General features: G+C 40.2%; 4 protein-coding genes across 6 annotated transcripts; 3 read left to right on the forward strand and 1 right to left on the reverse strand.

Moving 5' to 3' along the window:
• Positions 1–10,458: 10,458 nt before the first annotated feature.
• LOC127754153 (protein PYRICULARIA ORYZAE RESISTANCE 21-like) lies at positions 10,459–13,237 on the forward strand. 2 transcript variants are annotated; one of them, XM_052279630.1, is made up of 3 exons: positions 10,459–10,604; positions 11,538–11,619; positions 12,174–13,237. In XM_052279630.1, the coding sequence occupies exons 1-3, from the start codon at positions 10,593–10,595 to the stop codon at positions 12,998–13,000; spliced, it is 921 nt and encodes a 306-aa protein (XP_052135590.1). In that variant the 5' UTR covers positions 10,459–10,592; the 3' UTR covers positions 13,001–13,237. The 2 variants fall into 2 exon arrangements, with proteins under 2 accessions (XP_052135590.1, XP_052135589.1); XM_052279629.1 differs by having other exon boundaries at positions 10,459–10,613; positions 12,174–13,236.
• A 2,439-nt stretch (positions 13,238–15,676) lies between these two features.
• LOC127755474 (vacuolar protein sorting-associated protein 26A-like) lies at positions 15,677–20,017 on the forward strand. The gene is made up of 11 exons (XM_052281152.1): positions 15,677–15,836; positions 15,912–15,986; positions 16,097–16,171; positions 16,348–16,420; positions 16,779–16,823; positions 17,212–17,323; positions 17,454–17,520; positions 17,824–17,868; positions 18,948–19,003; positions 19,090–19,265; positions 19,394–20,017. Exons 1-11 carry the CDS (start codon positions 15,834–15,836, stop codon positions 19,579–19,581), a joined length of 915 nt encoding a protein of 304 aa, XP_052137112.1. The 5' UTR covers positions 15,677–15,833; the 3' UTR covers positions 19,582–20,017.
• A 1,135-nt stretch (positions 20,018–21,152) lies between these two features.
• LOC127754964 (E3 ubiquitin-protein ligase At3g02290-like) lies at positions 21,153–24,624 on the forward strand. Of its 2 annotated transcripts, none has more exons than XM_052280574.1 (5): positions 21,153–21,342; positions 21,746–22,000; positions 22,475–22,880; positions 23,226–23,335; positions 24,243–24,624. In XM_052280574.1, exons 2-5 carry the CDS (start codon positions 21,881–21,883, stop codon positions 24,267–24,269), a joined length of 663 nt encoding a protein of 220 aa, XP_052136534.1. In that variant the 5' UTR covers positions 21,153–21,342; positions 21,746–21,880; the 3' UTR covers positions 24,270–24,624. The 2 variants fall into 2 exon arrangements, with proteins under 2 accessions (XP_052136534.1, XP_052136535.1); XM_052280575.1 differs by having other exon boundaries at positions 21,153–21,301.
• A 416-nt stretch (positions 24,625–25,040) lies between these two features.
• Positions 25,041–26,271, reverse strand: LOC127754965 (protein SPIRAL1-like 2). The gene is made up of 2 exons (XM_052280576.1): positions 25,933–26,271; positions 25,041–25,409 (listed from the first exon to the last, which is right to left on the reverse strand). Exons 1-2 carry the CDS (start codon positions 26,194–26,196, stop codon positions 25,335–25,337), a joined length of 339 nt encoding a protein of 112 aa, XP_052136536.1. The 5' UTR covers positions 26,197–26,271; the 3' UTR covers positions 25,041–25,334.
• Positions 26,272–27,478: the final 1,207 nt, after the last annotated feature.

Here is a 27,478-nt window from a genome sequence, read left to right on the forward strand (position 1 = left end):
GCCACCACTCCATATGTAACATTAGTTTTACGTACCAAATTAAAAGTTCAAATATTAATCTATCATCCTATCTATTTATCTAGTTATTTTTTTGATTTTGTGTCTTCGCTAGGATTCGAACCCCAAGACCTGTCCTTCACGCGTGCTCTCTTTTACCAACTCACCTACGCATCAATTCTTTTGGAAAATGCATATCGTTCCATTTGAGCCTAGCTAACTGAGATTTGAATCATATATTTGAATATCTAAAAGATTTCAAATGAAAAAGTTATCACCTATAAAATTGTAGATCTCGTCGAGAGCTATAATTTCCATATAAAATTTGTCTCAATCTGTGTCCATATGAAAAAATTAAATTAAATTATGAGACAACAGTTTTTTTATTGCAACGAATCTGTTGATCGTGGCAACAAAAAATAGTGAAAAGTACCATGTACTATATAAATTGCCACAAAAATTAAAATTGTGGTGATAGAATATGTTTTTTGCAACAGTACGATTTTTCGTGGCGATATCTCATTTTCTATTGCAACAAAAGTATTAAATAAAACAACGATTGTAGATCGTTGCAATAAAAAATAATTATTTGCCACAGAAAAATTATAATTGCAATAGTATAATATATTGCTACGAATTATTTTTTGTTGTAATAATTTGGTGGCAATAGCTCAATTATCTTGTAGTGAATATTTTACACTCAACTAATGCTGGTTATCTTTATCACGTACGGTCATTGATCCACCCACAAAGAAGAAACTATAGCCAATCAGCATAAAGTTCAGTTATGGTGTGTTAAAGAAAAAAAAACTCAATTAGGGAGTGGGCTTGAATCTGTTACAGATTGATCAAATGTCAGGCTAGATCGAAATGATGGAAAGCGCATCAGTAATGTCTAGCTTGAGCCACACATTTACACACACACCATGCCATGTTTGTTATGCATGGCTAGATGTCTCTTCTTCCTTGAGCTCACTACTCAGATCATTTTATACTCCATTCAATGAAGAAACATGCTCTGTGCTTTTGGAGGAGATGGCCAAAGAGTTGTTCATAAGTGGTAATTTAGTCGTTAGATTGATGGTTCTCAATACTCTATGTCATTTTTTTTCCTTTCGAGTGTGGTTTTGTATGTTCGGCTGTGTGCATCTTAGTTATGCAGAGGCCGAAAGTGTTCTCAGGATAATTGTATCACCTTGATGTAATTGACTGGGTTCAATAAAAGCTTTCATTATCTAAAAAAAATGAAGAAACATGCTCAGCCATTTCACTAGCTACCTCGAATCCTCGATCGGTTACTGCCGCCTTTAGTGGTCATATATATGTGTGTGTCTACCTCCTTTCACTTGCTACTTATTATGTACACTTGCTTAGGCTGGTCTTTTGTATGTTTTGCGCTGCGTCAATCTTACTGCTATGTGTTGAATGCGTCATATGAGCGAAGAGCAGAGTAGAAGCACAGAGAGTCTAGCTAGTGCCTAGTTCAAAGGTAAGCCCTGTTGACTAAACAACAAAAACTTATTGGAATGCCATTATGCAGCCTAGCTACTTGAATGTCCAAGAAATTCAAAGTGGCATTACTAGAGAACGATCATCTCTATACAAATGAATATAACCCATAAATTGATTATACCTTTATATGTTCAGGGACAGTACAATAAAAACAATAAGTCAAATGTTGATGACCTAGATTACCTAGGGACTTATGTATGACTATGACTACTTCTTTCATTTTATATTGTAAGTCGTTTTGACCATTTTTTTTTCTACTATTCCCTTCGCGCGTACCCGAGTTGTCCCCACCACATTGAACCTCCCTGGCCATGCGGCCCGGCCATATCTGGCAAGTAGTGCCACTGATCGTTTATGAATATTGAATAGGTGATGGATTATATATTTTCTGATGATATACGAGGGCACAAACAAATAAATTAACTATTACAAAGTTGAAAAGTTATTTTCAAAAAATGTTCTAAGCAATTTATATATTTATATACTTCCTCAATTTCACAATGTAAGTCATTCTAACATTTCCCACATTTATATTGATGTTAATGAATCTAGACATATATCTATCTAGATTCATTAACATCAATATGAATGTGGAAAATACTAGAATGACTTACATTGTGAAACGGATGAAGTACATGTAGAAAGTTTTTTTTTTTTGCAAATTGCACACGGTTTATAGGTTTGAGAGGAAAAGAATTGGACCTAAAAATCTAGTGTGTCAATTATCAGGAAAAAAAACTAGTTCACTGTATCCCTAAACCAAAATGAATATAAACATGTTTTTTTCAACTAGCTAATTAACTAACATGTTCCTCTATGATGTCCAGCTTTCCTAATGGGAAGTTCTAGCTTAACTTTCCTCATCGATCACTTTATACCATCCTTCCTCAAGCAACAAGAATAGCTTAATTAAACTATCTCAGAAAAGCCAACAATGTGATGCTCTAGCTAGCTAGCTCACACTCAGCTGGACCAGCTTTCATCTTGGTTGCTACCATATAGCAACACAGGTTAAGACATACGCTCCTAATGCTTCCCAATCCTATGTATGGCACATATATACCTTTGGCTTGGCATGCATGGAAGGCAGCTGCCATCTGGAGTTCCCAAGCTCCTTGAGCTCGATCACTACTACCCATTTTATACTCTTTTCATTTAAACATGCTCAGGAAGTACTATGCCTCGGCCTCATTTTTTCTCTCACTAATCATTTACACCTGCTCATGATGGTAGTTGTATGTTCTGGTCTGCATCATTATGCATAGTTAACTGCACATGGTTTGTGATGTGTGTAATGAATAAATATGATAAGTGAGTAAGGGTGCAAACGGGCCATCCCGAGAACTCATTTATGGTGCAAATAAATGGATAGCCCGTCAAATTACCCACCTATTTGTACTATAGGTGGTTCCTGATCGACCCGCTTGCACCCCTATTAATGAGGATAAATAGCATAGGTGAAGCGCAGAGCATATTCCAGCAATTAATTAATAAGCTCAGCTGCATGACTATATATACTAATATAAAAAAATATGGGCTTTTTCTTTCTGATCACCGAGTAGAGTTTATCTTTAAAGCCGTCCACCTTTTTCCCTTTATCTTAATGAAATGATACGGAGATCTTGCGCGTGTTCTTAAAAAAATATATTTTACACCTAACTAATACCGGTTATCTTTAGCTCAGTCATCGATCCACCCCACAAAGAAGAAACTATCGCCAATCAGCTTGCAATTTAGTTATGGTGTGTTAAAGAAAAAAAACTCAATGAGGGAGTGGACTTGAATAATTGAATCTGTTACAGATTGATCGATGGGCCAACAGCAACCACTATTGCAGAGTCGGTTTTCCTGTAAAAGGGGGAATGGGTTCCAGGCGGGCCATAAAGTGGTCACGCCGGGAAAAACCAGTCCCCTAGGGGCCGTTTGATGGACTGCACGCGTGCAATCTTCCATGCATCCACTGGACAAGCTCGTGCGCAATCTTCGAATCATGTGGAGTACTGTTCCACCAAGGCACCAATGTAAACTGACTCATCCACCTATCCCGTTCCAACCGCATATGCGCTTTCTCATCTAGAGATAGCTGACTTGTGGCGTCGACGGCGAGCTAGCATGCTGGTTACACGCCGGTGAGAATGTTAGAAGTATAATATGTTAGTTAGATATAAGAGTCAAAACAAATATAGAGATAAAATATATCCTAAAGATAGAATTCTAGAGATAAAATAGAGTCATAGAGATAGAATCCTAGAGATAAATCTACTCTTACTTGTATTGTACTCCAAGTCTCTATCTTTTATGTACTCCTATATATACCCCATAAGAGGGTCGATGTAATATATCAGAAAATATCATAATACAATATACTAGATTGTCCATGTGGTATCAGAGCCATAGACAAGCGTCGATCGATCCTTGGTTCCAGCTAGGTTCCATCCGCACTGCCCCAGGGAGATGAGATCAATTTCTCCCTGGGGCACCGCATCGTATTAGCTAGCTAGCCCCATTATATCATTCACATATCAGATCATTAGATGTGTTTTCCATTAATTATCATTATATTAGATCAATTCCTTCCCTATTAGCTACATAAAACCCAATTATCAGCATGCTATCCCGGGAGCAACGACGGCGCCATCAAGATCGACGACGAGCAACGACTCCATATGCATGTCGCTGGAATTGGAGATCGATAACAAGCGGTCCGTTGTGGCCGCCAAGAAACAGGGGCCTGATGTTGATGTTGATGCTGATGCTGTTCGTCGCCAACAACATGTGCACACGCCTGTGCTGCACACCTGCATCAAGACACTGGCCGATCACCTGCATCAAGACACCGGCCTGCAACGTCTTCGCGGAGTCCAAAGTCAAGCCAACGAGCTCTCCACACGATGGTCTTCTCCGACACAACATCACCGATGGTCTTCATCAACAAGGGAACACGCCGCCTCCGCTCGTCCACAAGGATGGACATCCCGCGTCCTCTGATAGATTAATCTACAAAAAGCTTCATCGACTACATCGACCGTGTCCTCTACAACGGCAACGACCGCGACAGCGACGACGGCATCGATCACGTCATCTACGACAACAACGACTGCATCAATCCGGCATCACCATTGTGATGACCGCTACATGGCACGAAAGGACCAACCGAAGTGGTGGCCTCATCGCCAACGACGTCCTCTGACATATGCAAGACGTCTCCAATGGCATCCTCTGACATCTACAAGGTGCAAGATGCTAACAATTACAGTTTCGTCTTCACACCATGGTGTAATTTTTTTTCCGCCTTTGGCTATTTGCGGCTACATCAACTACCATGATTACCATGACCACGGCTACTTCATGATCGGCTACATCGACGAACGTCTACAACAAGAATTATCTACGGAAACTCCAGTCAAAGCGTCCGTGTCATCGCTATCGTCCATGATATTCCCGCTATGACTGCGGGAGGGAATAGAGGAGAGTCAAGGGACGACACAGAAGGCAAGCACCAGGTGGAGGACCGTCCATCAGAGATGCAATTGATGATGGTGACTCACTCGAAGGAGATGAAGAAATAGAAGATTTTAAATCCAGTCGCAATCGTTCGCTTCACTCCCGTTACGACTGAGGTGGAATGTTAGAAGTATAATATGTTAGTTAGAGATAAGAGTCAAAACAAATATAGAGATAAGATATATCCTAGAGATAAATCTACTCTTACTTGTATTGTACTCTAAGTCTCTATCTTCTATGTACTCCTATATATACCCCAAGAGAAGGTCGATGTAATATATCAGAAAATATCAGAATACAATATATTAGATTTTTCACAATGATGGCAAGCGCATCCTTTTGAAGCTTCCCTGAAATTTGACAAAGGTTTAGATAGAAGGGCAGCTTGGTTTCTCCTCTATCAATCTAGCTTGTGCCACACATTACTGATGCCTCATAAGCCTATATACGATCTGGGCTGCACACACACACACACCATGCCATGTTTGTTATGCATGGCTGGATGTCTCTTCTTCCTTGAGCTCACTAGCTACTCAGATCATTTTATACTCCATTCAATGAAGAAACATGCTCAGCCATTTCACTAGCTACTGGGTTACTGCCGCCTTAAGTGGTCATATATATTTTAGTGCGCGCGCCTCTCCTTTCACTTGCTACTTTTATGTACACTTGCTGGCTGCGTTCGTTTTAGCCTCTTCCCAACCCCCTTCCTCGTTTTTCGTACACATGCTTTTCAAATTACTAAACGGTGCGTTTTTTAAAAAAAAAAGTTTCTATACGAAAATTGCTTAAAAATTAAATTAATCTATTTTTAAAAAAAATTAGCTAATATTTAATTAATTATGCGCTAATAGACTGCTTCGTTTTCCGTGTGGAGGAGATGGGTTCCAACCGCTAGTAACGAACACAGCCAAGGCTGGTCTTCTGTATGTTTTGCGCTGCGTCAATATTAGTCTGCTATTTGTGTTGAAGCGAAATAGCAGACTAGGAGCACAGAGAGTCTAGCTAGTGCCTAGTTCAAAGGTAAGCCCAGTTGACCAAACAACAGAGGGTTGATTAGCGGTGAAATGAAAAATTTTGGGTGTCATATCGGACGTTTGACCGGATGTCGGATGGGGTTTTCAGACACTAATGAAAAAACTAATTTCATAGCTCGCCTGGAAACCGCGAAACGAATCTTTTGAGCCTAATTAAACTGTCATTAGCATATATTAGTTACTGTAGCACTTATGGCTAATCATAGACTAATTAGACTCAAAAGATTCATCTCACGATTTACATGTAAACTGTGCAATTAGTTTTTCTTTTTATATATATTTAATGCTCCATGCATATATCAAAGATTCGATGTGATATTTTTGTGAAAAGTTTTTGGGACTGAACAGGGCCAAAAACTTGTTGGAATCCCATTATGCAGCCTAGCTACTTGGATGTCCAAAAATTTTAAAGTGGCATTACTAGAGAAGGATCCTCTCTATACAAATCAATATAACCCGTAAATTAATTGTACCTTTTTATGTTCAGGGACAGGACAATGAAAACAGTAAGTCAAATGTTGATGACCTAGCTAGATTACCTTAGGCTGTGATCGGCACCGCTTTTTTCAACCTCTTTCCCTCATTTTCCACGAGCACGCTTTTTAAATTGTTAAACGATGCGTTTAAAAAAAGTTTCTATACGAAAGTTGCTTAAAAAATAAATTAATCCATTTTTATAAAAAATAGCTAATATTTAATTAATCAGACGCTAATAGACCGCTCCGTTTTTCGTGCGGGGTTGGGAAATGAATGGCGAACACAGCCGTTTTGACCTTTTTTTTTTTTTACCTACTATTCCCTTCACGTGTACCCAGAGTTGTCCTCACCACATTGAACCTTCCTGGCCCTGCGGCCCATATCCGGCAAGGCATGCCACTGAATCAACCATCACTGATCGTTATGAATATTGAATAGGTGATAGATTATATATTTTCTGATGATATACGAGGGTACAAATAAATAAATTAACTGCTATAAAATTGAAAAGTTATTTTAAAACATGTTCTAAGCAATTTACATATATATAGAGAGAGAAAGTTTGAGTTTTTTCTTTTTGCAAATTGCACACTGTTTATAAGTTTGAGAGGAAAAGAATTGGACCTAAAAAATCTAGGGTGCTAATTATCAGAAAAAGAAAACTAGTGCACTGTAGCCCTAAACCAAAATGAATATAAACATGTGTTTTTTTCAACAAGCTACTAACATGTTGCTCTCTATATATGATGTCCAGCTTTCCTAATGGGAAGTTCTAGCTTAACTTTCCTCATTGATCACTTTATACCATCCTTCCTTATGCAACAAGACTAGCTTAATTAACTATCTCAGAAAAACCAACAATGTGATGCTCTAGCTAGCTAGCTATAGCTCACACTCACAGCTGGACCAGCTTTAATTTCATCTTTCAAAAGGAAAAAAAGTCTCGAATGTTCATTCCTCCTTTCTAAGTTGTTCATGTACGTGCACGCTCTGTGCAACAGGGAATACGATTCCATGGCCTTCGCTTTCCTCCTTGACGGCACCAAACTGAACCAGCAGCTAGCTAACACCACTCTCTTTCCTGCGGAAAGCTACCTCCGTCCAATAAAAAGTTCAGTTTTTAGTTTTTATATAACGTTTGGCTCTTCGTTTTATTTGAAAAAGTTTTACGATTAATATTTTTATTGTTGTTAAATTATAAAACATGACTAGTATTTTACATGTGACTAATTTTTTTTAGCTTTTCTATATCTTTTTTAAATAAGACGGACAATCAAAGGTTAGACACAGAAATCCAAAAATAAACTTGTTTTGGGAAGGAAGTAATAATGTGTAGTTTGTACTTAAGGGGTAAATTTAACACGTCTCTGTTATCTTTTATGCTAGATCTTACCTTTAGTGCATTTTTCTATTGCTGTTCATGCTATATTCAGGCTGTGTTCGTTTCCCAGTGTTGGGAATATATTTTCAGCGTATGGAATGGAGCGATCTATTAACACGTGATTAATTAAGTATTAGTTTCTTTTTTAAAAAATAGATCAATATGATTATTTTAAGCAACTTTCATATAAAACCCTTTTAAAAAAACGCACCATTTAACATTTTAAAAAGCGTGCGTGCGAAATACGAGAGAGGTGAGTTGGGAAAGTTGGGGAAAGAACTCAATCCAGTGCTGCAGGGAGCTTGAGAAACACAATTCAACGGAAACAAAGTGACAGATATGCGTGCACTCAATTTAGTTTTAACTTGGATTTCTCTTGAGGAGCATAGAACTTAGAAGCACATCCCTTTTAAGTTGTTGTTTCATCTTCAGGACTGTACAATGGTTCCCTTTTGTTGCTATTTGCACAACTCCTTCCTCGATCAGTGAATTAATGAATAGTAATTAATCTGTAGTAGATGGAGTTCGACTACTACATTTTCAGAGAAAGTGAGCACAAGCAGTTGGTTAATTTAGTAGTTTCTTGTCAGTGATCAGGTGGTAAAAGTTGGTGTCACATACAAAGTTCATGTCGAATCTTGCGATCGTCAAGTTAGAAAGATAACTCGTCAGAAACTTCTAGCTAGTTAACTTTATCCATGGATTAATTAGGAGAATCTCCTACCTTAATTAGCCTAGCTAGCTAGTTACCTTCCACATTCTGGTCATTTAATTATATTACAGACATAATTCTTGTCCCTCTGAAACTAAGGATTACTGATGTGAGTGATTCTTGTGCTTTTCTACCCAATCTGCCAGAGCCATCATGCATCACAGGATATGATGCAAACTAGACACAGCCTTGGGTTTGATTTTCTCTATAAACTGGATTATATGTGTGTGTGATTCTGCTGGAGTGTACGCATGGCATTGTTTTCAACTTCTTCACGTGTACAGAGTTATTGCTTACCTTGTACAGAGAAAAGCAACACATCTCAACACACATGAATGTTTGTAACGCATTTTTTACAAGAGAATATATTTTGGTATCTTCTGATGTGAAATATCACTCTGGTGCATATTACTGGAAACCTATTACTACTGATGTAGTATATATTGACATCATCCCGGTTTGCGGAGAAATTAGCTGTACTGTAGTAAAATATATGAAACAGGGGTTGGTGACAACTGGCAACCGTGGGAGATCAAAATTAAGCTGGAAATATTAAATTAGTTGGTAAAAAAATAACTGCAGTAATGAAGATTATATTCCAAATAAATAGGTCAATAAAAACAATTACAACATCCTTCTTGTAACGCTCAAAGAAGTCATTTATAGCTTGCTAACGCAGAAATTAAGTGTCAGTTTTCCAAAGTGAGCGTTCGTACACTTGTAACAGCATAGGAGTACCTGTGTTGCTTTGGAGGCATTGTTGTCTCTGCCAGCTGTAGCCGTGCCAGTATACAGAATTAATGGGTAATAAAATGCTATTAATTTACTTCTAAAACTTAGGGTCCTTTAAATCGCGGGAACGGAAAAATGGGGAATAGAAAAAAATACAGGATTCTAATAGAAATGTAGGGTGTGTTTAGTTCACATCAAAATTGGAACGATGTGACGGAAAAGTTAGAAGTTTATATGTGTAAGAAATTTTTGATGTGATAGAAAAGTTGAAAGTTTGAAGAAAAAGTTTGAAACTAAACTCAGCCGTAAATGCAAAACAGAGAATTGCAAAAGTGCAGAAATACATATGAATAACCGTTTTATTAGACCTTAGAAAAACCGTAGAAATCAGATGAGAAAGATAAACTCGAAGAATTTTTTTCAAAAGGTATAGATGTCAAAATTTTGTGATTAAATTGGCGTTAAACTTGTAGTTACTGAACCTATAGTTTTATAATAAACTTGATATTAAATATCTAGTTTCATTATATATCATATTAAATATGTAGTTTAATGTTAGTTTAACCAATATAGTTTTCGAAAATTTACTCATGAAATATGTCGGCACACACTCTACTGAAAATTCCTACATGGTACACAAATTACATTTGTACCTTTACATGCTCCACAAATTAATGTCCGCGTACACGACCACACATCTTCTCGTACAATATGCCCATACGTGTACCATGAACCGTATATATATTTAGTTTGTTACCAGCTAACCTATTAGTAAGCTATACTTGTACCATCATATGTATACCACCAAACTACTCCGTATTCCTTTTCTTTTCGAAAGGAGGTATCTGAACATGTTGTATATCCAGGTATATGAATAGGATTGGTTATTTTTTTTTAATGGAGGAAGTATGTCTGATACACAGTGAGCTGAAGCTGGCTAAGCTGGCACATGTGCGACGGATCGAGGCGTTACAGCTTCGTGCGAGGGGACACGTGTCAGCACGCGCGGTGTCCCAGAACGTGGGGCCATGTGATCAGAGACGTCGGTGGGCTTGGCCGGCCCGTTTATATGCGCCCACACCACACGCCTCTCCCATCTCTCTCCATCACTCCACGCCTCCATCTCCATCTCCATCTCTTCTTCATCTCCTCTCTTCACACTAGCTGCTCCTTCCTCTTCTATTTCTCTCTCCATCTCCATGTAAGAAAGGAGGAACTTAACACACTTCATACCATAAGCATGGCGGAGAAGGTGATCATGGTTCGATCTCTCTCTCTCTCTCTCTCTATACCTGTGTGTAGTGTCCATCGATCTCTTCTGTTCAAAGGATTTGTGTGTTTTGTGTTTGACGGATTCTTTTGGAGTTTGTTGTTTGTTATGATCGTGAGTGTATTATCTATCATGTCGTTGTTCATCAGAATTTACAGGAAATAAACTGAGAGGGTATTAATTGGAGTTTGCGGAATTTATTCTCGAAGTTTCTGTCTTCATGTTGATCAGGAATATGTTTTTCTTTTCCCGATTGTGGAATTATGTCTCCATCTCCATTCAGGAATATATACTCACACAACAGTTCAGAATCTATTTACGTCGTCGATTTTTTTTCTATTCTAAATCATCCGTTTTTCTTGTGAAGAAGAGCGATGGTTTCCCTTTTATATATGATACGTTTCTCATAAATCAAATTGATGTGTGAATTGATTACTCTCTCTTAATTAATTAAATTCTAATATTTTTTATAAACAACTAAATTACTATTTATTACGGTGAGAATTGACACTTCTGCTGCCTTGTTTTGTTCCTGTCCTTAAATCCTTAATTTGTATAATATATATATATATATATATATATATATATATATATATATATATATATATATATATATATATATATATATATATATATATATATATTGAACTTGAGTACTTGACAGTTGACAGTGTTGTGCGATGTTTTAAGTAAGGTAAAAAAAATATTAATATGTTTTCGTGTGAATCTGTAATAGCTCCACGATTGCTTGACAGTGTTGTACAATGTTTTCAAGAAAGGCCTGACCTGGCTATTAATATCTTTATTTTTTTATGGGTGATAGCTCCACTGGTAGAATTGATGCTCTCTTACCCCATCACCGTCAAAAAGAATAATATTTACCCTCTCACTAACATAATGCTGCTGTCAACACAGATCTCCACGCTAATCCTTAAGGTTGACCTCGCTTGCCACAAGTGCTACAATAAAATTCGCAAGATTCTCTGCAATCTCCAAGGTAAAAAAGACCTCTCAATTCTGTACAATAGTACTACTCCAAGTTAAAATTATCAGTAGTATATGACAGTAACCAAGAAACAATTAGCACAACCCCACAGTTTGCCATTTCAGTTAGAAAATTTCAAAATCTCACAATTTTTGTAAATTACCCTCTGGCACGAAACTATTTCTCTTGAAAATTACTTTTTTATTATTTTTGTGTGAGAATTTAGCAAAATATATTCAATTTTTCTGAAGTATTCTAAAATTCCTGATTTTGGGAACCCCCTACATTTGTCAGTGTTTTAATTAGTTGGATAAGATATTCAGTAATAGCACTTCTTGAACGGTTAATAGCGGGCTAAATAAGGTTATAGCGGCTGAATTATAAGTGAAAGCAAATAGCCAGATCATCTCCAAATAGTTACCTCTAGGGATAGCGGCGGTTATACATAGCCGGAGATTTAAAACCTCGACAGTTGTGCATACCGAAATACTAGTAGTAAACATTGATTAAGACATAAATAATTAATTACTGTCTACTAATCCCTATTAGATTTGGTTTTTGTGCAGACCAGGAGAGGATCACGACGATCTCGTACGACACCAAGAACAACATCGTCGTCATCGCCGGCACGTTCGATCCTCAGAGGCTTTGCTGCAGGATCAGATGCAAGGGAGGCAAGATCATCAAGGACATCCACATCGTCGACGCCGCCGGCGGCGGCAAGCCGGCGAAAATGCCGGACTCGCCGCCGCCATCACTACCGCCGCCAGTGAACACCGGCAAGAAGAAGTGGAAGAAGGACAAGCGCAAGGAAATTCCGCCGCCGCCGCCGCTGGCTGAGACGCCACCGCCGATGAATGAGCGACCGCCGACGCCGCCGCCAGTACAGCCGCCTCCTGACAGGGAGACATCGGCGATGGTGCCGGCGATCGTCGAGGAGGAGAAGCCGAGGGATAGGGTGGCCGAGCTGGAGCCGCCGTCACCGCACAAGGAGATGCCGCTGCCGCAGCCGACGACGATGGAGATGCCACCGCCGCCGGTCACGTGCACGCCAGTGGTGGAGAAGCCAAGGCCGCCGCCGTGCGCGAGGCCGTTCTACCCGGTGGACATGGCGACGCCGACGATGGTGGAGATCCCGTCGTGGCCGGCGGCGCCCGCGCCGCCGTCGTGCTGCGCGCCGCCGCCGTGCTACCAGGGGTGCTACGAGGGGTGCAGGTGCGGCGGCTGCGGCCGCGTGTACGGCTACTCCGTACCCAGCGCCAGGCCGCCGCCGCTGCTGCCGCCGCCGTGCTACTCCGGCGGCGGCGGCGGCGGTTACACGCCGTACTGCGGCGGGTACAGCGGCTGCCGCCTCGTCAACGAGGAGGACCCGACGGCTTGCGTCATCATGTGATCTCGCCACGTCATCATTTCTCTCTGGAATTTCAGTAGCGTGACGGCGTCTATATATGTCCATTGGAGCTCAGTAGATTTGCATGCTTGCATACCGTGATTTGCATTGGAATTCAGTAATTAATTAAGGCAGTAATTTTTGCACAGATTGAATGATCATTACCGTCGGCTTGAAGCTGAACCGTTGAACATTTCACTGTCTATCTATCTATCAATACTATTTTTGTACAGATTGGTTACTGCTTTTCTGCCAAGTGTCAATGTCAGAGAATTCATCATCTCTATGTTTCAAAAGAACAACAACGAAAAAAACACTGAAGAACAGAAAAAAAAAAAAAACAGAGAGCCTTACTGTCCTGATCAAAGTAGCACAACTAAGATGTGTCAGTTGGGTGATTACAATAATCCAACGAGTCTAAAAGATAAGCAGAATCAGGTTCTACTACTGCACTCAGAAAAAAGGGATGCTTCCTGAAAGTAGTTATTCCCTTGGATCATGCTCATGCAGATGTGACCTTTGAAACACTGCAGATTAGGAGTACATAAAGTGTTAAATTTTGTAGATCTGTACACCACTAATCTTGTGCCTGCCAAGCAGAGTCTAAGGGCTTGTCTGGTTTGCTGCCAAATTTTTCTCTAACAAACTTTAGCAAATTTCAGCACTACCAAATTTGGTAGTATATATAGGATTTTAATTAGTGTGGACAAATATTCATACTATTAAAATTGCCAACATTTCAGTGTCGAAAAAATGGCCTCAATCCAAATAAGCCAAATAGGCCATAATTTTTTACATGGTGAAAACAAAGTCTAATTAATTACCAAACAATGAAATCTTCAAAAGAAAACAAAAGAGCAGCAGAAGTAGCAAAGCAAAGCTTCTTCCATTGTAGATTTGTGATGTCCTCAGATTAGGCCTGCAATTTCATATGATAAGTGGTGCACCTTCTAATTAGCCACAGCTGGAGGGAATCATATGCTCTGTTGTGTGGTGCAGAAGTGAGTCTGCAGACAAGTAGTGCATCAATCATATATCATACAGTTGATTCGCAAACTTTGATGTTCTAGTGGAACAACCGTACCTAATATGGTGATACATTGCCAGAATTGGGGAGAAAAGCCATGCACATCCATGATATGCTTGACAAGAAGATCTTCAGTAGCTTCTCCTGGATTTCTGTTAGTACTTGTAGGTACGAAATTCCTCACTATATACAAAGCATTCGTTGGCACAGATGTTAATCGTCCAGATTAAGAGCTCATCAAAAGTTCTATAGCAAAGGTAAAGAAAAAGTGCCTTTTTTTTTTTAACCGAGGCAGATATTCCAGCTTTTACATTTAGAAGAAGAGAATTGATCCAGTTTATAAGGAAAACAATGCCTGAAAACCATACAACTGCACGGTTAATTACAGGAAAACCGTCGGCTGAAACCCACTGCTACACAACTAACAACGACGGCAGAGCCCAATCACTGGATATCGCTGTCAAGTTAAACACAAAAGCGACACAACAGCTCCCACATCGCAGAAGAGGTGTTATCGTTGCGGAGCTAACTGCCCAAGCAACCCAGCAGCGCCGACTTCACAACCGCAACGACACTAAAGCCACGAAAGTCGAAAAGCAGCTCCGACATCCAACAATGGACATCAACCAAGCCACCGAGAAGCCACTTCCTTCACACGGCTAGCACCATAACTCCTTGGAAGAGACTTCAACATGTCATTGTTGCCAAGCGAGCAGCTCCGACTTCATCAGCAGAAACAACCGAAGAGTGCGTCGCCTACCACAAGAATGAAGCGGACCCACAAAGGCGAAGGACTCGCCGAACACAAGGTATAAAAGCTTTTGAACCGAAAAAGACCATCAACAGTTGTCGATGCATTGGAACTTCTCCGAAGCATCAATAAATTTGTATTTTGACAAATTAAACTACTGCTATAGTATGGCATCAATATATTTGTATTTTGATTATGTCAAAAGCACGGGAAAATAGCTAAGGGTATACTTGTCCTTTTTACCCCCACATTTAACACCGTTAGTAAGAATTAACGGAATAGGGGCAAACGGCTGTTTCGTTTAAAAAAAGTAGGGGAAAAACAAAAACCGTAGAAAACAGGGACAAAATCAATATTAGACATCGAAGTAGAGGCAAGAATGAAATTGCCCCAAAAAAAAAAAAAGGTTTTCAATGCTGGGGATATTTGAGAATCAAGCGCATTGCGTAAACACCAATAATTATACTAGTGATCTTTTGTGTATTTGAAAATTTTGAGAGACATATGAGAGGCAATAATAGTTTATGCTTAATTTGTTGAATAAATAGTTTGTCGAAACACAAGCGGATGAAAGGAAGCAATCGAGTTACGAGACTGAAATTGGAAAAAGAGAGCCGTTTGCTTCTCGTGCTCCCGTCCAGCATGGCCCACCTTGTCAGTCACATGGGCCAAACACCCGGCCCAACCCAACCTGATCCAACCTGTGTTCCGCTCGTGTGATGCAGAGAGAAAAAAATTACAAAAATCCGCGCAAAAAAAATATTAATAATTCTATAACGTATAAAATTCGACGCCTCAGATTCGTTTGCCCACAGTAGATCAACGGCCAGGAGCGCACCACAGGTCCGAGAGTCTCAGTATTACTGCAAGTGGGCCAGCCCACCCAACTCGATCCCGATCCCCCTTCACACGCGGCGGTTGACGTCTCCGACGCCGGCGATCTCCTCCGCCCCCTCCCCTCCCCCGCCGCCGCCGCCGACCCTCCTCAGCTCGGCCGCCACCTCCTCCGCCAGAGGGAGAGCCCCCTCCACCTCGGCTCCTGCTCCTCCAACGCCGCCATGGTAATCCCTCGTGATCGAATCTAGTTGCTTCCACCGGATCCCGCTCTGATTTGCGCTGCTGGGGGGTGGTTGCAGAATTACATCATCGGAGCATTCAAGGCGCCCTGCGACGTCTTCATCACCTTCGCCGATGAGAGGAGCCGGAAGCAGGTAGGGGAGGGGAGGGGAGGGGAGGAGCCGGCGTTGTTCTTGGTGGCTAAGGATTAGCTGGCTAGCTATCAGGTTGTTTGAAAGATTGGGATCGTGTGTGGTTCTTGCAGGTGGCGATCAAGAAGGATAACGGGAAGACGTTGATGGTGCCGGCCTTCCAGAGCCTGGAGACTATTGCAGGAGAGGTAGTGCCTACACTCTGTCTGCTTTTCTGTATATTTTTTTCTAGTGTTGGAGATGGGAGTGTCTAATTGTGATTAAATGGTGTGGTGTTGGAGATGGGAGATGGGAGTGTCTAATTGTGATTAAATGGTGTGGTGTTGGAGATGGGAGTGTCTAATTGTGATTAAATGGTGTGCAGGTGTCGGTAGCGCCCGTTCCAGGTAAAAGGGTGGAGCACCAAGGTGTCAAGATTGAGCTGCTGGGTCAGATAGGTATGATGCACCCTTGATCTGTTTGATTCTGAATATGAGTGCCCTAATGCCTATGGTGACTGCATCGAATATAGGACATGTTATTTCAGGTTGCTGAAAATGCGATTTGTTTGTAGAAAAACAAGTGTGAACGGAAAAGGTTCTTCGTTGTTCTGAAAATTCATTGCATTATTTTCCCAGCTAATGTTGTTTCAAAATCTCATTACCATGATAAAGTATAGGATTTCATTGCTTGAGAGACTGCAAAAAGTACCCGCATGAATTGTTTCTTCTACCACTATCGGCAGCATTGATCTTCAATAGTTCAGGTCCTTCCAAGTTCTAACATTATTATTACCTGTGATCTTTTATATTGCAGAGCTGTACCATGAGAGAGGTCACTTCTATGACTTCACTTCGTTAGGTATGCTCTTTCTGTTAAGATAGTCTTGATCTTTTTGCAGCCCTCCCTGTATGCACTATTCCTTTAGGTTCTTTGCACTCTTCAAATCTTATATATTGGGGCTTTACATTGTCGATTGACCCCAAGAACACTATCTTGCAAGTTAAATGGGAAAAATTAACCCTCTGAGAAAACTTTGTTGTTGTCATACCATTGTTTGTTTCATGTGCGAACTATTCTCACTAAAGCATTAGTGAGGTGCCAAATGTTTATTTGTGCTATCTCTATTCTACAAATAATGGAATATAACTTAGCATCTTTCGATTTAGATTAGCTCGCTGTTCAGTTGTAAGCCAGTAAAGCTATTCATTATCTTAAGTGCTTCTCTTTTCTTTTTTTGTCTGTGTAGTGCGAGAGTTAGAGGTTGCTGGTGAAATCTATGAAAGGAAGACTTATCCATTTGAATTCTCTACTGTTGAGATGCCTTATGAGTCGTATAACGGAACAAATGTCAGATTGAGGTAAGAAGGCTAACATGCTTCCATTATGCATTGCACAGGTCATAACAAGAACAGCTTGCATAACTTGTAGCATCGACAACTTTAATAACACTATCTTGAAGATCAAAAGTCATGTTTGTAATGCTTGCAGGTACATCCTGAAAGTTACGATTGGCAGACCATATGCTACTAGTGTTGTGGAATGTCGAGATTTCTGTGTAAGTCTGTAACTCCTACAATTGCATTTGGCAGACCATATGCTGCTCCTAACAGTCATGCTTTATTTCACTAACTTCATATATGTAAATAGTCTGTAACTCCAGCATTTTTTGTCATTCTAGTTGGACTTGTTAAAATTAGATGTCTCGTCTATGTTGTGTTGATAGTCACGTATGCATCCGCATCCGTTGTTCTATTTCATCCTTTCTTGTTATTAATCGGTTCAAAGGGAATGCGTTTCAGATTTCATTATTAAAACATTTCAGGGTTAATTAGCTATGTTTCTTTCTCTTTTTTTTCAGGTAAGGAATTACACTCCTCTTCCTTCAATTAACAATAGCATCAAGGTGAGTGCTATAGTAACTAGATGGCTGGACATTCAGAGTTAACCTGTCTTGGCATTATATTATGGGTTAAGTGATAACTGTAAGATAAGCCTACTATGCCTTGATCATTATCTTTATTCCCTTAGTGATGGTGTTGCATGCTTGAAATATTCTTCAAATTATTTGAATTACCATTTAATACCATTTAACCAAATTTTTTTAATAAAAAATATAGTAACCTTAATAGCTTAAGGGAAGGGAGGGGAGGGAGAACACAAACCTTACAATTTTAAGGGCCCCTTTGAATCAAAGGATTTATGTAGGAATTTCATAGGATTCAAATCCTATAGGAAATTTTCCTATTTGGCCCTTTGATTCAAAGGATTGAAGCTTTCCAAATCCTATGAAATTCCTATGGAATGGCACATTGCATGTGGATTTTGGAGGAAATTTAGCAAGAGCTCCAACCTCTTGGAAAATTCCTTGGAGTCTCTCTCATCCGATTCCTGCGTTTTTCCTGTGCTCCAATCAAACGACCATTCCTGTGTTTTTCCTGTGTTTTGCAATCCTCTGTTTTACACTTCAATTCCTGTCAGAATCCTGTGTTTTTCCTATTCTTCCGTTTTTTCTACCTTGCAATTCAAAGGGGCCCGACGTCATGGTGAAATGGCCATAGTACCATGCCAACAATTTGACATTATTCCTGAAGCCCAGCAGTAACAGGAAAAGTGAACAATGCTGTTTGATCTACTTCAGAACCATGTTTCCAGGCAGCAATTTTTTTTTTTCAAAAAAAAAAAAAGATTCCAGACAGCAGTAAATGAAATACAAGAAGAATGAAGGATTCATTAGATTACAAAGATATCCTTTCCTGGTTTTTATGTTCCTCATTTAATTTTGGAGTAGCTCAGTCAATTTATCTTAATCATATGCAACATGAGAGAGTGGCTAATTTTTTCCCAATTTCCCCTTTATTTTCTCAAAATGGGAATGAACTGGTCACTTCTTTAAATCCTTCTCATGTGACTCCAATTGTTCTATTTGGTAATTGGGTGTACTTAATAGTAATGTGAGTATTTAAATTGTTCCTTCCTTTACAGATGGAAGTTGGAATTGAAGATTGTTTGCATATTGAATTTGAGTACAGCAAAAGCAAGTAAGAACAGTCCCATGTTCCAATTTGCCGCTTGTTCTGTTAACCAGAGTTCTGATATTCTTTCTTCTTGGCCAAACCATATTCAGGTACCATCTCAAGGATGTGATCGTGGGAAAAATCTATTTTCTTCTAGTCAGAATAAAGATAAAGAACATGGAGCTTGAGATTCGTCGGCGGGAATCAACAGGATCTGGGCCTGGCACATATATTGAGACTGAGACACTTGCAAAGTTTGAGTTGATGGATGGCGCTCCCGTAAGAGGTAATGTCTTTTGTGGCATTAGGATTAAAATAACTGCTGCATACTTGCCTATAAGTCTAATATGGCAATATTTCTTAGTTCAAGCAAAGTATTTACATTAAATTGAGCTGGACCAAATCATTTTACAGGTGAGTCTATTCCAGTAAGACTCTTCTTGACACCATATGAGTTGACCCCGACTTACCGCAACATAAACAACAAGTTCAATGTCAAGTACTACCTGAACCTGGTTCTTGTTGACGAGGAAGACCGGAGGTACTTCAAGCAGCAAGAGATCACAATGTACCGCCTTCAAGAAACTCCGCAATCTTCATAAACTCCTGTTGCCTTGACTTGGTAACGACCAGAAAAACTTGGGTCTTTCTGGCATAGGAGAGCACCGGAGTAGCAACTTAGCATGATGCGCCTTCCTGTATATAACTCTCCAGAGGAGCGATGCCCTTTGTGATGTACCGTGTACTGTTTTTGCCTATGCTCTTTTCCCCCCCATTTTCTCCTTCAGTCTGATCAGGAAACAAACCATGACAACGCTGGCATTGTTGCCCTTTTCGCCTTGTTCATTTGAGCTTTCTTGTTAGACTTTGTGGGATAACCATATATTTGTTGATATTTTGCTTCATTGTTTTACCCTTTAATAAGTTCAGTTGAACCCGATATGGTCTCCAAGTCGATGTACTGCTGGCTGCATGTTGATTTTGTACCAAAGCAAGAAATCTGAACAAACTCTGATTGGAAACAGTATGAACAAACAACACTGGAATGTAACTGTTTGCGTGTGAATGATAAAGTTAGCTATACTGTGTCCAAGTCAATTCAGAGAATAATTAGCTGCTTTCGGTTAATCATTCTTCATCACAAGAGTCCAACCATGCTGAGCACATGTTGGAATTTGCACATGTTTGAGCTGAATTTGTGTATGCATGAACAGGTGTTTGGTGGCTGAGCACATGTTGGAATCAGCACATGTTTGAGCTGAATTTGTGGATGCATGAACAGGTGTTTGGAATTCTCAAAAAAAAAAAAAAAGGAGCAGGTGTTTGGTGGACAATTTGCAGCGTTGTTGACTGTAATCAGACGGTGGCTATGTTGACTTCAACACAGTATTGGTTGAGATTACCAAAACAATCATCGGAGCATGGGGATTTTCTGAATGTTTTGGGGATGATCCTTTAAAACTGAAAGTAGTGAGAATGCTTCTTGCTTCAGAGGCAAAAGTGAAGCTGCCAATGTGGGCGCCACCTGATTAGCAACCCTAAATCATCAATCAATTAATTAGTAATTCAAAGTACTAAACACGCACGCATTGCCGTGTTGTACACCTATCTTGAGATTAGAGAAGCCAAGCATCATCTTCCATCGGGCGAAGAAAGAATCTGTCACCAAGACGGAGTCAGCAACTGAGAATTCAGGGCCCGTTTAGTTCCAAAATTTTTTTTCCCCAAAAACATCATATCGAATATTTAGACACATACATAGAGTATTAAATATAAATAAAAAACTAATTGCACAGTTTGTATGGAAATCACGAGACGAATCTTTTGAGCCTAATTAGTCCATGATTAGCCATAAGTGCTACAGTGACCCACATGTGTTAATGACGAATTAATTATGCTCAAAAGATTCGTCCCGCGGTTTCTAAGTGAGTTATGAAATTAGTTTTTTATTCGTGTCAAAACCCCTTCTAACATTCGGTTAAACGTCCCAATAATTTTCTTTTCACGAACTAAACCAGCCCTTACAGCAGTGCAAAAACATAAAAAAAAAAGGAGTTAACGGGTCCCACCCGCTTGGGAAGCGGATCTTTCGCGGCGGGACCCGGTAAGGGGGGCGAGGTGTGCGACCGTGTATATACGTGTGCAGCGACGGCAGCAATGGAGGACGGGAGAGAGAGAGAAGAAGCTCAACCCAATCCCCTCCTCTCCCCCAATTCCGCCGCCGCCCCCTGCTCGGATCCTCCCCCACCCCCGCCGCCGGCGAGAAGGGCCCGTAGGCGCGGCCTCGTCTCCTTGCTGATCCCGACTCCGCGCGCACGGCCGGTAACTCGACTGCCTCGTCTCGGTTCGAATCGAGCTGGGAGGTATTGCTCGTTCGATTGATTGAGCCGGGTTCGCCTCTAGATTGTAAATCTATCGCCCCATCGGGAGTTTGGGATCGATTCTTTCGTTCTTTCTTTCTTTCTTTCTTTCTTTCTCCCCCCTCCATTAGCCAATCCATGATTTATTTTTTATTTTTTAATTTTTATCTGGGTTTCTTCGATTCGATGCGTGGTGGAGTGCTCATAGAAGCTTTTCTTTTCTAAAAAAAGAGAGAGAAAAAATTTTGAGTTGAGCTGAGAGCCTGGGTCTACCACCATGCCTTTGCGTTAGGTCCACACCTGAAGCTGGAAGAAACGATGGATTGATCGAACTTTGTAGTACTATTTGTGTTGGGTGGATGTGTTCGTTCGAGGATTACTGACCTGATTTTGCTGCAACTGACAGATATTGAGGAGCACTTTGACTGAAGAACTCAATTTTGGAGCACTTGGATTAGCATTGGCCACCCTGCTGGACTCACTGACTGTTAAAAAGGCTCTGGTTTAAGGAGTTGTTTCTCTTGTGGTCATTCTTTGGATTATGGGAGCTCTCTGTTCATGTTTGCAAGCTGATTATTCCGACCACCATGGGCATCATGCTTCACCGGCATTAGGGGGATGCATGTGCCTCAGATGTTTTACTCAGCAGCTCATCAATGCGGTATGTCTTGTCTTAGTATCTTGATTCTTTCCATGTTCTCTGTATGTTGTTCTGCTCACCGTGAGCTTATTAACTGTTCCTACTTAAAATTATTAAGCTGCCATTTTATAATGCAAGTAGATAACATGTTAGCCATCTCTTTGAAGACAAACCAAAATGATATGTCACTACATGTTTCGAGAAAAAAAAAGAGCATATACAATCATGTATGGGAGAATGGTTGAGAAAGTTATCTAGGTTATACTAAGCTCATCAGTTTTCCATTTTCAAGTTCTAAATAAGACTGATTGTGGTGTGCTCAGGAAAAGCAAAATACCGAATGTGAATTATCTGCCAGTAATTGTCCAGTGTCAAATCCTTTGTCATAAGTTTTCAAGTGATATACTACAAGAGAAGGGTGTTCAACTGAACTAACAATGCTAACACAGGTTGGAAATCATTGACATTTTGATCTTGTTTCTTTTCTTTTTCCAGTACACTGTTTTATTCCGAGCTGGGACAGTGCACGCAGTTTCTCAGTCTATAGAAGCCACTCCTGTTGATTCATCTGAAAGTTCATTTGACACATATCGTTCACCCCCAAGACCACTTCCATACGATGATCCTAGATTCTCCCCTCCTCAGCGTGATTGGTTAGTGTCAAGGCATGGACCTTCATGCCATTCCCCAGAGGAATCAGAACCACTGAGGGCAAATGATGACGAGGAAATGGAAACACCAAGTTCAACAAATAAGTCAAGTAAAACAAACTATGACACAAAAATGAAAAGAAGCAGCTCTACTCATGGAGAGAAGCTGCCAGCAAAGGAACCTGGAAATTATTTCACATACTTTTCCCCATCCGCTGAAGATGAAGATGTCTGCCCAACCTGTCTTGAAGGTATTAATCTACTTGTCATCAGTATACTAGAATGACATATGTAGTTAATATTACATATGCAATTGTCTTCATAGAATACTTAATGAGAGTCGTGTGTACTGACCATGAATGACGTCTGGACTGATGAATTCGCTAGTATCACACTAATTTGTTCAGTGCACTGATTGTATAATTGTTACTAGTAGTTGATAAATTGATACTACAGAGTCAAAATTGTTCCTGAATTTACGGTCATGGGTTTCATTCAGGTTGATTGAAAAAAACTGACATCAAATCTGTTGTTAGCACCATGAACAATTTATCTGCCTAAGATTTTGTACTAATTCTTACATTATATCTATGCAGACTATACTTCTGAGAATCCTAGGATAGTAATGCAGTGCTCACATCATTTCCACCTTGGCTGTATTTATGAGTGGATGGAAAGAAGTGAAGCATGCCCTGTTTGTGGAAAGGTAATTTTGCTTTAGCTCTTCCTTTTTTTTCCTCCTAATAATTTTTGTCCAGTTATATGCTTTGTTGACTATGTTTGCTTTTTCTAGGTACTACGTACAACTTTTTAATGCAGCATGCATTTATTTAAGGATACCTGAGATAATTGCACTGTACAATTGATGGTCATTTGCACCCTAGTTTTAAGTTTTAACTTCATAAATGTGACATAAGAATTTGAATAACCCTGTAATATATTACCATGAACCTATATTTGATATTGTAAGGACCTTATGGACATGGTTTATAAGATTAGAATTGAAAGCTCCACCTTGAAAGCAGCCAGCTTCTGATAAAATATTATATGTGATAACTTGCCCATCTATCTCGTAGATTGTTTTTCAGAAGTTTTTTTTTTTTTTTGGCACCCTTAACCTAGCTTTGAAGTTTGTGGACCATGCGTTGGTTAGTCCACCAAATACTTGTTTCGTGGACTAACCAACGCATGGTGTAGGCTGATTACTGCGGTATCCACTTTGCCTTACATAAGGATATGGTGACTGTAAAGCCCCTTAGGGTAGGAGGATAGGTGACTTATCACATAGATAATAATTTAGCTTGGAAAGGGAATCACCATCTACTTTGGACCGACAAATATAAGAAATGAATTGTTTTGGGGGAAGAACACTTACCTAATTGAGATGTTGACTATTTAAATTAAAGAAAAAGTAAAGCAGTTTTGGCAGTATTAACCTTAAATAAAAATGTGTGTAGCTGACCTTTTTTAACTCGGTTTTTATGCAGTGGTAACCTCCAACTGATGTATCTTTATAGCTGACAGCTGTCAGAATCTATTTTAATTCTCCTTTCCAAACGATGTTTTCCTTCTAACTCTTGATTGATGTTTTGCTTTCTTCTGATCCTCCGCAGAAAATGGAGTTTGACGAGACAACATAATTGTCAGACTGGGCTGTATTTCTTGGATTAACAACCCTCATGGCAATCTGAAAGTACAGGTGGTCTAGGCCACCAAATACTTTGTACATACACCTTGTAAGTATTGAATCAGTAGTGTGATCCTCATCGCCTCTGATATTCTTGAAATGTTGGAAGGGCGCACAAAAACATTCTTTTCTATTTCTTTGAAATAGTCAGTAGGGGAAGTTTGCTTCCCCATGGTTTCTTTGTGTGCCTGCGTTGCTATGTCTCGGAGGCGCCTTTGATTGTCCGGTGATAGTGCATCCTGAAAAAGCTGTAAATTGATGATGGCCTGTGTTGATATAATCATATGAAGTTCGATGATTATGGGGAATCCTCTTTTCTCGCAACGCTTGTTTGGCACTGTGATCATGTTTCATGATATTAAAATTGTACTGGGCTTTCATCTCTGACGTTGGCATGCTGTATTTCCAGCTCCAGTTCTGCTATCTGTGACCCAATGTAACAGTGGTGATTGTTTGGTACAGTCAAGATGTTCATAGCTGAATTTTGGCTTGCTCTTGAATGAACTTTTTGGCTGCCCAATTCAGCAAAACTTGAAAATAGGTGTGCTGTGTCAAGGTGGATTGTACCAGATAGATACATTAGCCAGTGCAGGGGTTCATGGTTTCCATTTGTCTTCACAAGAGCAGAGTTTTTTTTATTTATATTATATATACAAAAAACTGAAATGGTTAAAAGCAGAATTTCTTGCCACCTACTTCAGCATGACTAACATAAGTAGACAACTTGAAGGAAACAGAGGAGACATGGTCATGTAAACGTTTACAAGTTACAACTGCATTCCAAGCATACTAACTCGAAGAATTAACACCATCTGAACATTTTATGCCAGTGGCTGATACAGCCATGAGAGCCTGCAGAACTAGTCAAGTTTTTTTTTAAGTAGCTGCAAATCACACAAGAACACATCACAACACACAATACACAGGGAATCTACACAAAAGCAGGTGTAAAAGTAATCACGTTATCTGCTAGAGAGCAATATCTCGAGCAGAGGATTCTTTCTTTTTTTTTTTTTCATCACTTGCCGCCGAAGAGGTAGCCGAGCGACGAGCCGCCGCCCGGAGCAGCGTGCACCTTGGTCGACGGCCGATCCTGCATTTCTCACCCAACAAAGTGTTCAACAGCATCAGCATCCAGGAAATTGTACATTCATATACCAGAATCACAATCTTTTCATTCAAAAGAATAGAGAAAATTGGCTCAGAAAAAATCATGCTTAGTTTGTACGTACTCTCTTTCTTAATGAAATTTGGTTGGCCCTCTTTGGCTGATCCGGCCAAAAAAAATCATGCTTAGAGAATCAACAATTTCCATTTGATTTTGAAAAAAGAAGGGAAATAATTTCAAATAAATTTCATCTGAAAAGATGACTAGTTCATATCTCAGAATCACAATCTCTTTTTTTTCACCCAAAAAAAAAGATGAAAATGGTTCAGCAAAATTCATGACCGGAGCATCATAAAGTTACATTTGATTTTGGAAATTTTGAAATAAGTTTAAATTCTGAGAAAAAAAAGGTGAGTGTACATGTGCAAATAAAAATTGGCGGGAACGAATCAAATCAAACATGGAGGCTCACTGAATCGAGTGATGGATGAACAATGGAGACACTGACCGTGAGGAAGTTGCCGCAGTTCTGGCCCTGCGCCCGGAAGTAGTTGTTGGCCTGGGTGCTCTGAATCCCGGCGGGGATCTCCTTCATCTTCTCCACTTCCGCCGCCGCCGCCGCTTTCTTCACCGGCGCCGGCGCCGGTGCCGTCTCTGCCGCTGCAACCGGCTTCGCCTTCGCCGCGGGAGCCGTCTCGCCGCCGCCGCCGCCGAAGAGGTAGCCCAGCGAGCTCTGCCCTCCACCGCTGCTCACCCCTCTTCCTCTTCCCATCCCCTCCCTCACTTACTCTTCGACGGCGATGATGTGGCGGCGGCGGAGGAGGAGGAGGAGGCGATCAATGCTCTCTGCTCCGGCGATGGCCATGGCGCGGCTTCTTATTTCGGAAGCTCCACTTTTGCACAAAACACCTCGGACAAAATCCTAAATTGAGTATAGCCCACCTCGAGAGGTGGAGAGGGATGTGTTTGTAAATAGAGGGAATTTTAAGGGGGTGATGGTAAATACGTGTGGATGCATCGTGGCCGTCGGATGGGAGCTTTCTACCCGTCGGCCGTTGGATCGGACGGTCGGGAATTGACGGCGCGCGCGTCGGTGGGGGGTTCGCGCGTGTGTGTTTGGCGTTTTTTTTTCCGTTAGGTGACGGGTCGCCGTTAGTGGCGACTAGGAGAGAGAAAGAGACTTCAAAGAGAGAGAAATAGTGAGAGAGAGTGATGTGAGATTAATTTGGTACTCAAAATTGGTGCATTGCTAATGAGCTTGGATGATGGAATTGGGTTGGTGTTCTGTTTTTGCTGATGCTGCACCAAATATCCTAACTATAAAAAACACAGTCGTCCTCCTGTTTCTCTAGGGAAAAAAAAAACTACTCCCTCACTTAAAAAGAAAAAGGCTCCAAAAAAAAGCATGTGAAAAACAGGCAAAAGAATGGAACTCAGTTATATTTTTATCTCCTGATCCCGTTGTAGCTTATGGGCATGTAGCTAGTTTTGTAAAAGAAATAATTGTAGTGGTTTTCGTTTTTGAAATAGTCATGGTGTCATCGTGATCACTATTTTTGGAAGCGAAAAATAATATTGTCATTACTTGCATGTAACGATAATTCTTCTATAGCCGGCGTAGTAGCTGGTCGCCCATCCCTATTTTTCTCTCGAGGTGAAATGAATCTAATGAGAATTGCTATGTAGTTGGTAGTTAGCTGGAGGACCAAAACGATGGAAGTTCATGAAATTATGTGTTAAGGATTGGGGTAACTATGATCCTAGAAAGTTGGCTTGGCAACCCTTGGTTCAATAAGTTCGTAAAACCTCTATTGGAGGATCCATCTCATCTAGCAAAATTTCATGAAATAAGGACGTGTTTACTAAGATATCTTTGTTTCTATTTTGTAGAGGATGACGATCCAGCAATAGCAAAAAACAATGGTCACAGAGGTGACAATTGTAAAAATAATGCAGTTTATTTTCTTGCTGCTGGCAATAGGCTTATGATCTACTAGTAGTTATTATTGTCGACTTCTACGATGCTGATGCTTCTTACTAGTAGATAGTAAGCT

The sequence above is a fragment of the Oryza glaberrima genome, chromosome 11 (assembly GCF_000147395.1).
Source record: "Oryza glaberrima chromosome 11, OglaRS2, whole genome shotgun sequence".
NCBI lineage: Eukaryota > Viridiplantae > Streptophyta > Magnoliopsida > Poales > Poaceae > Oryza > Oryza glaberrima.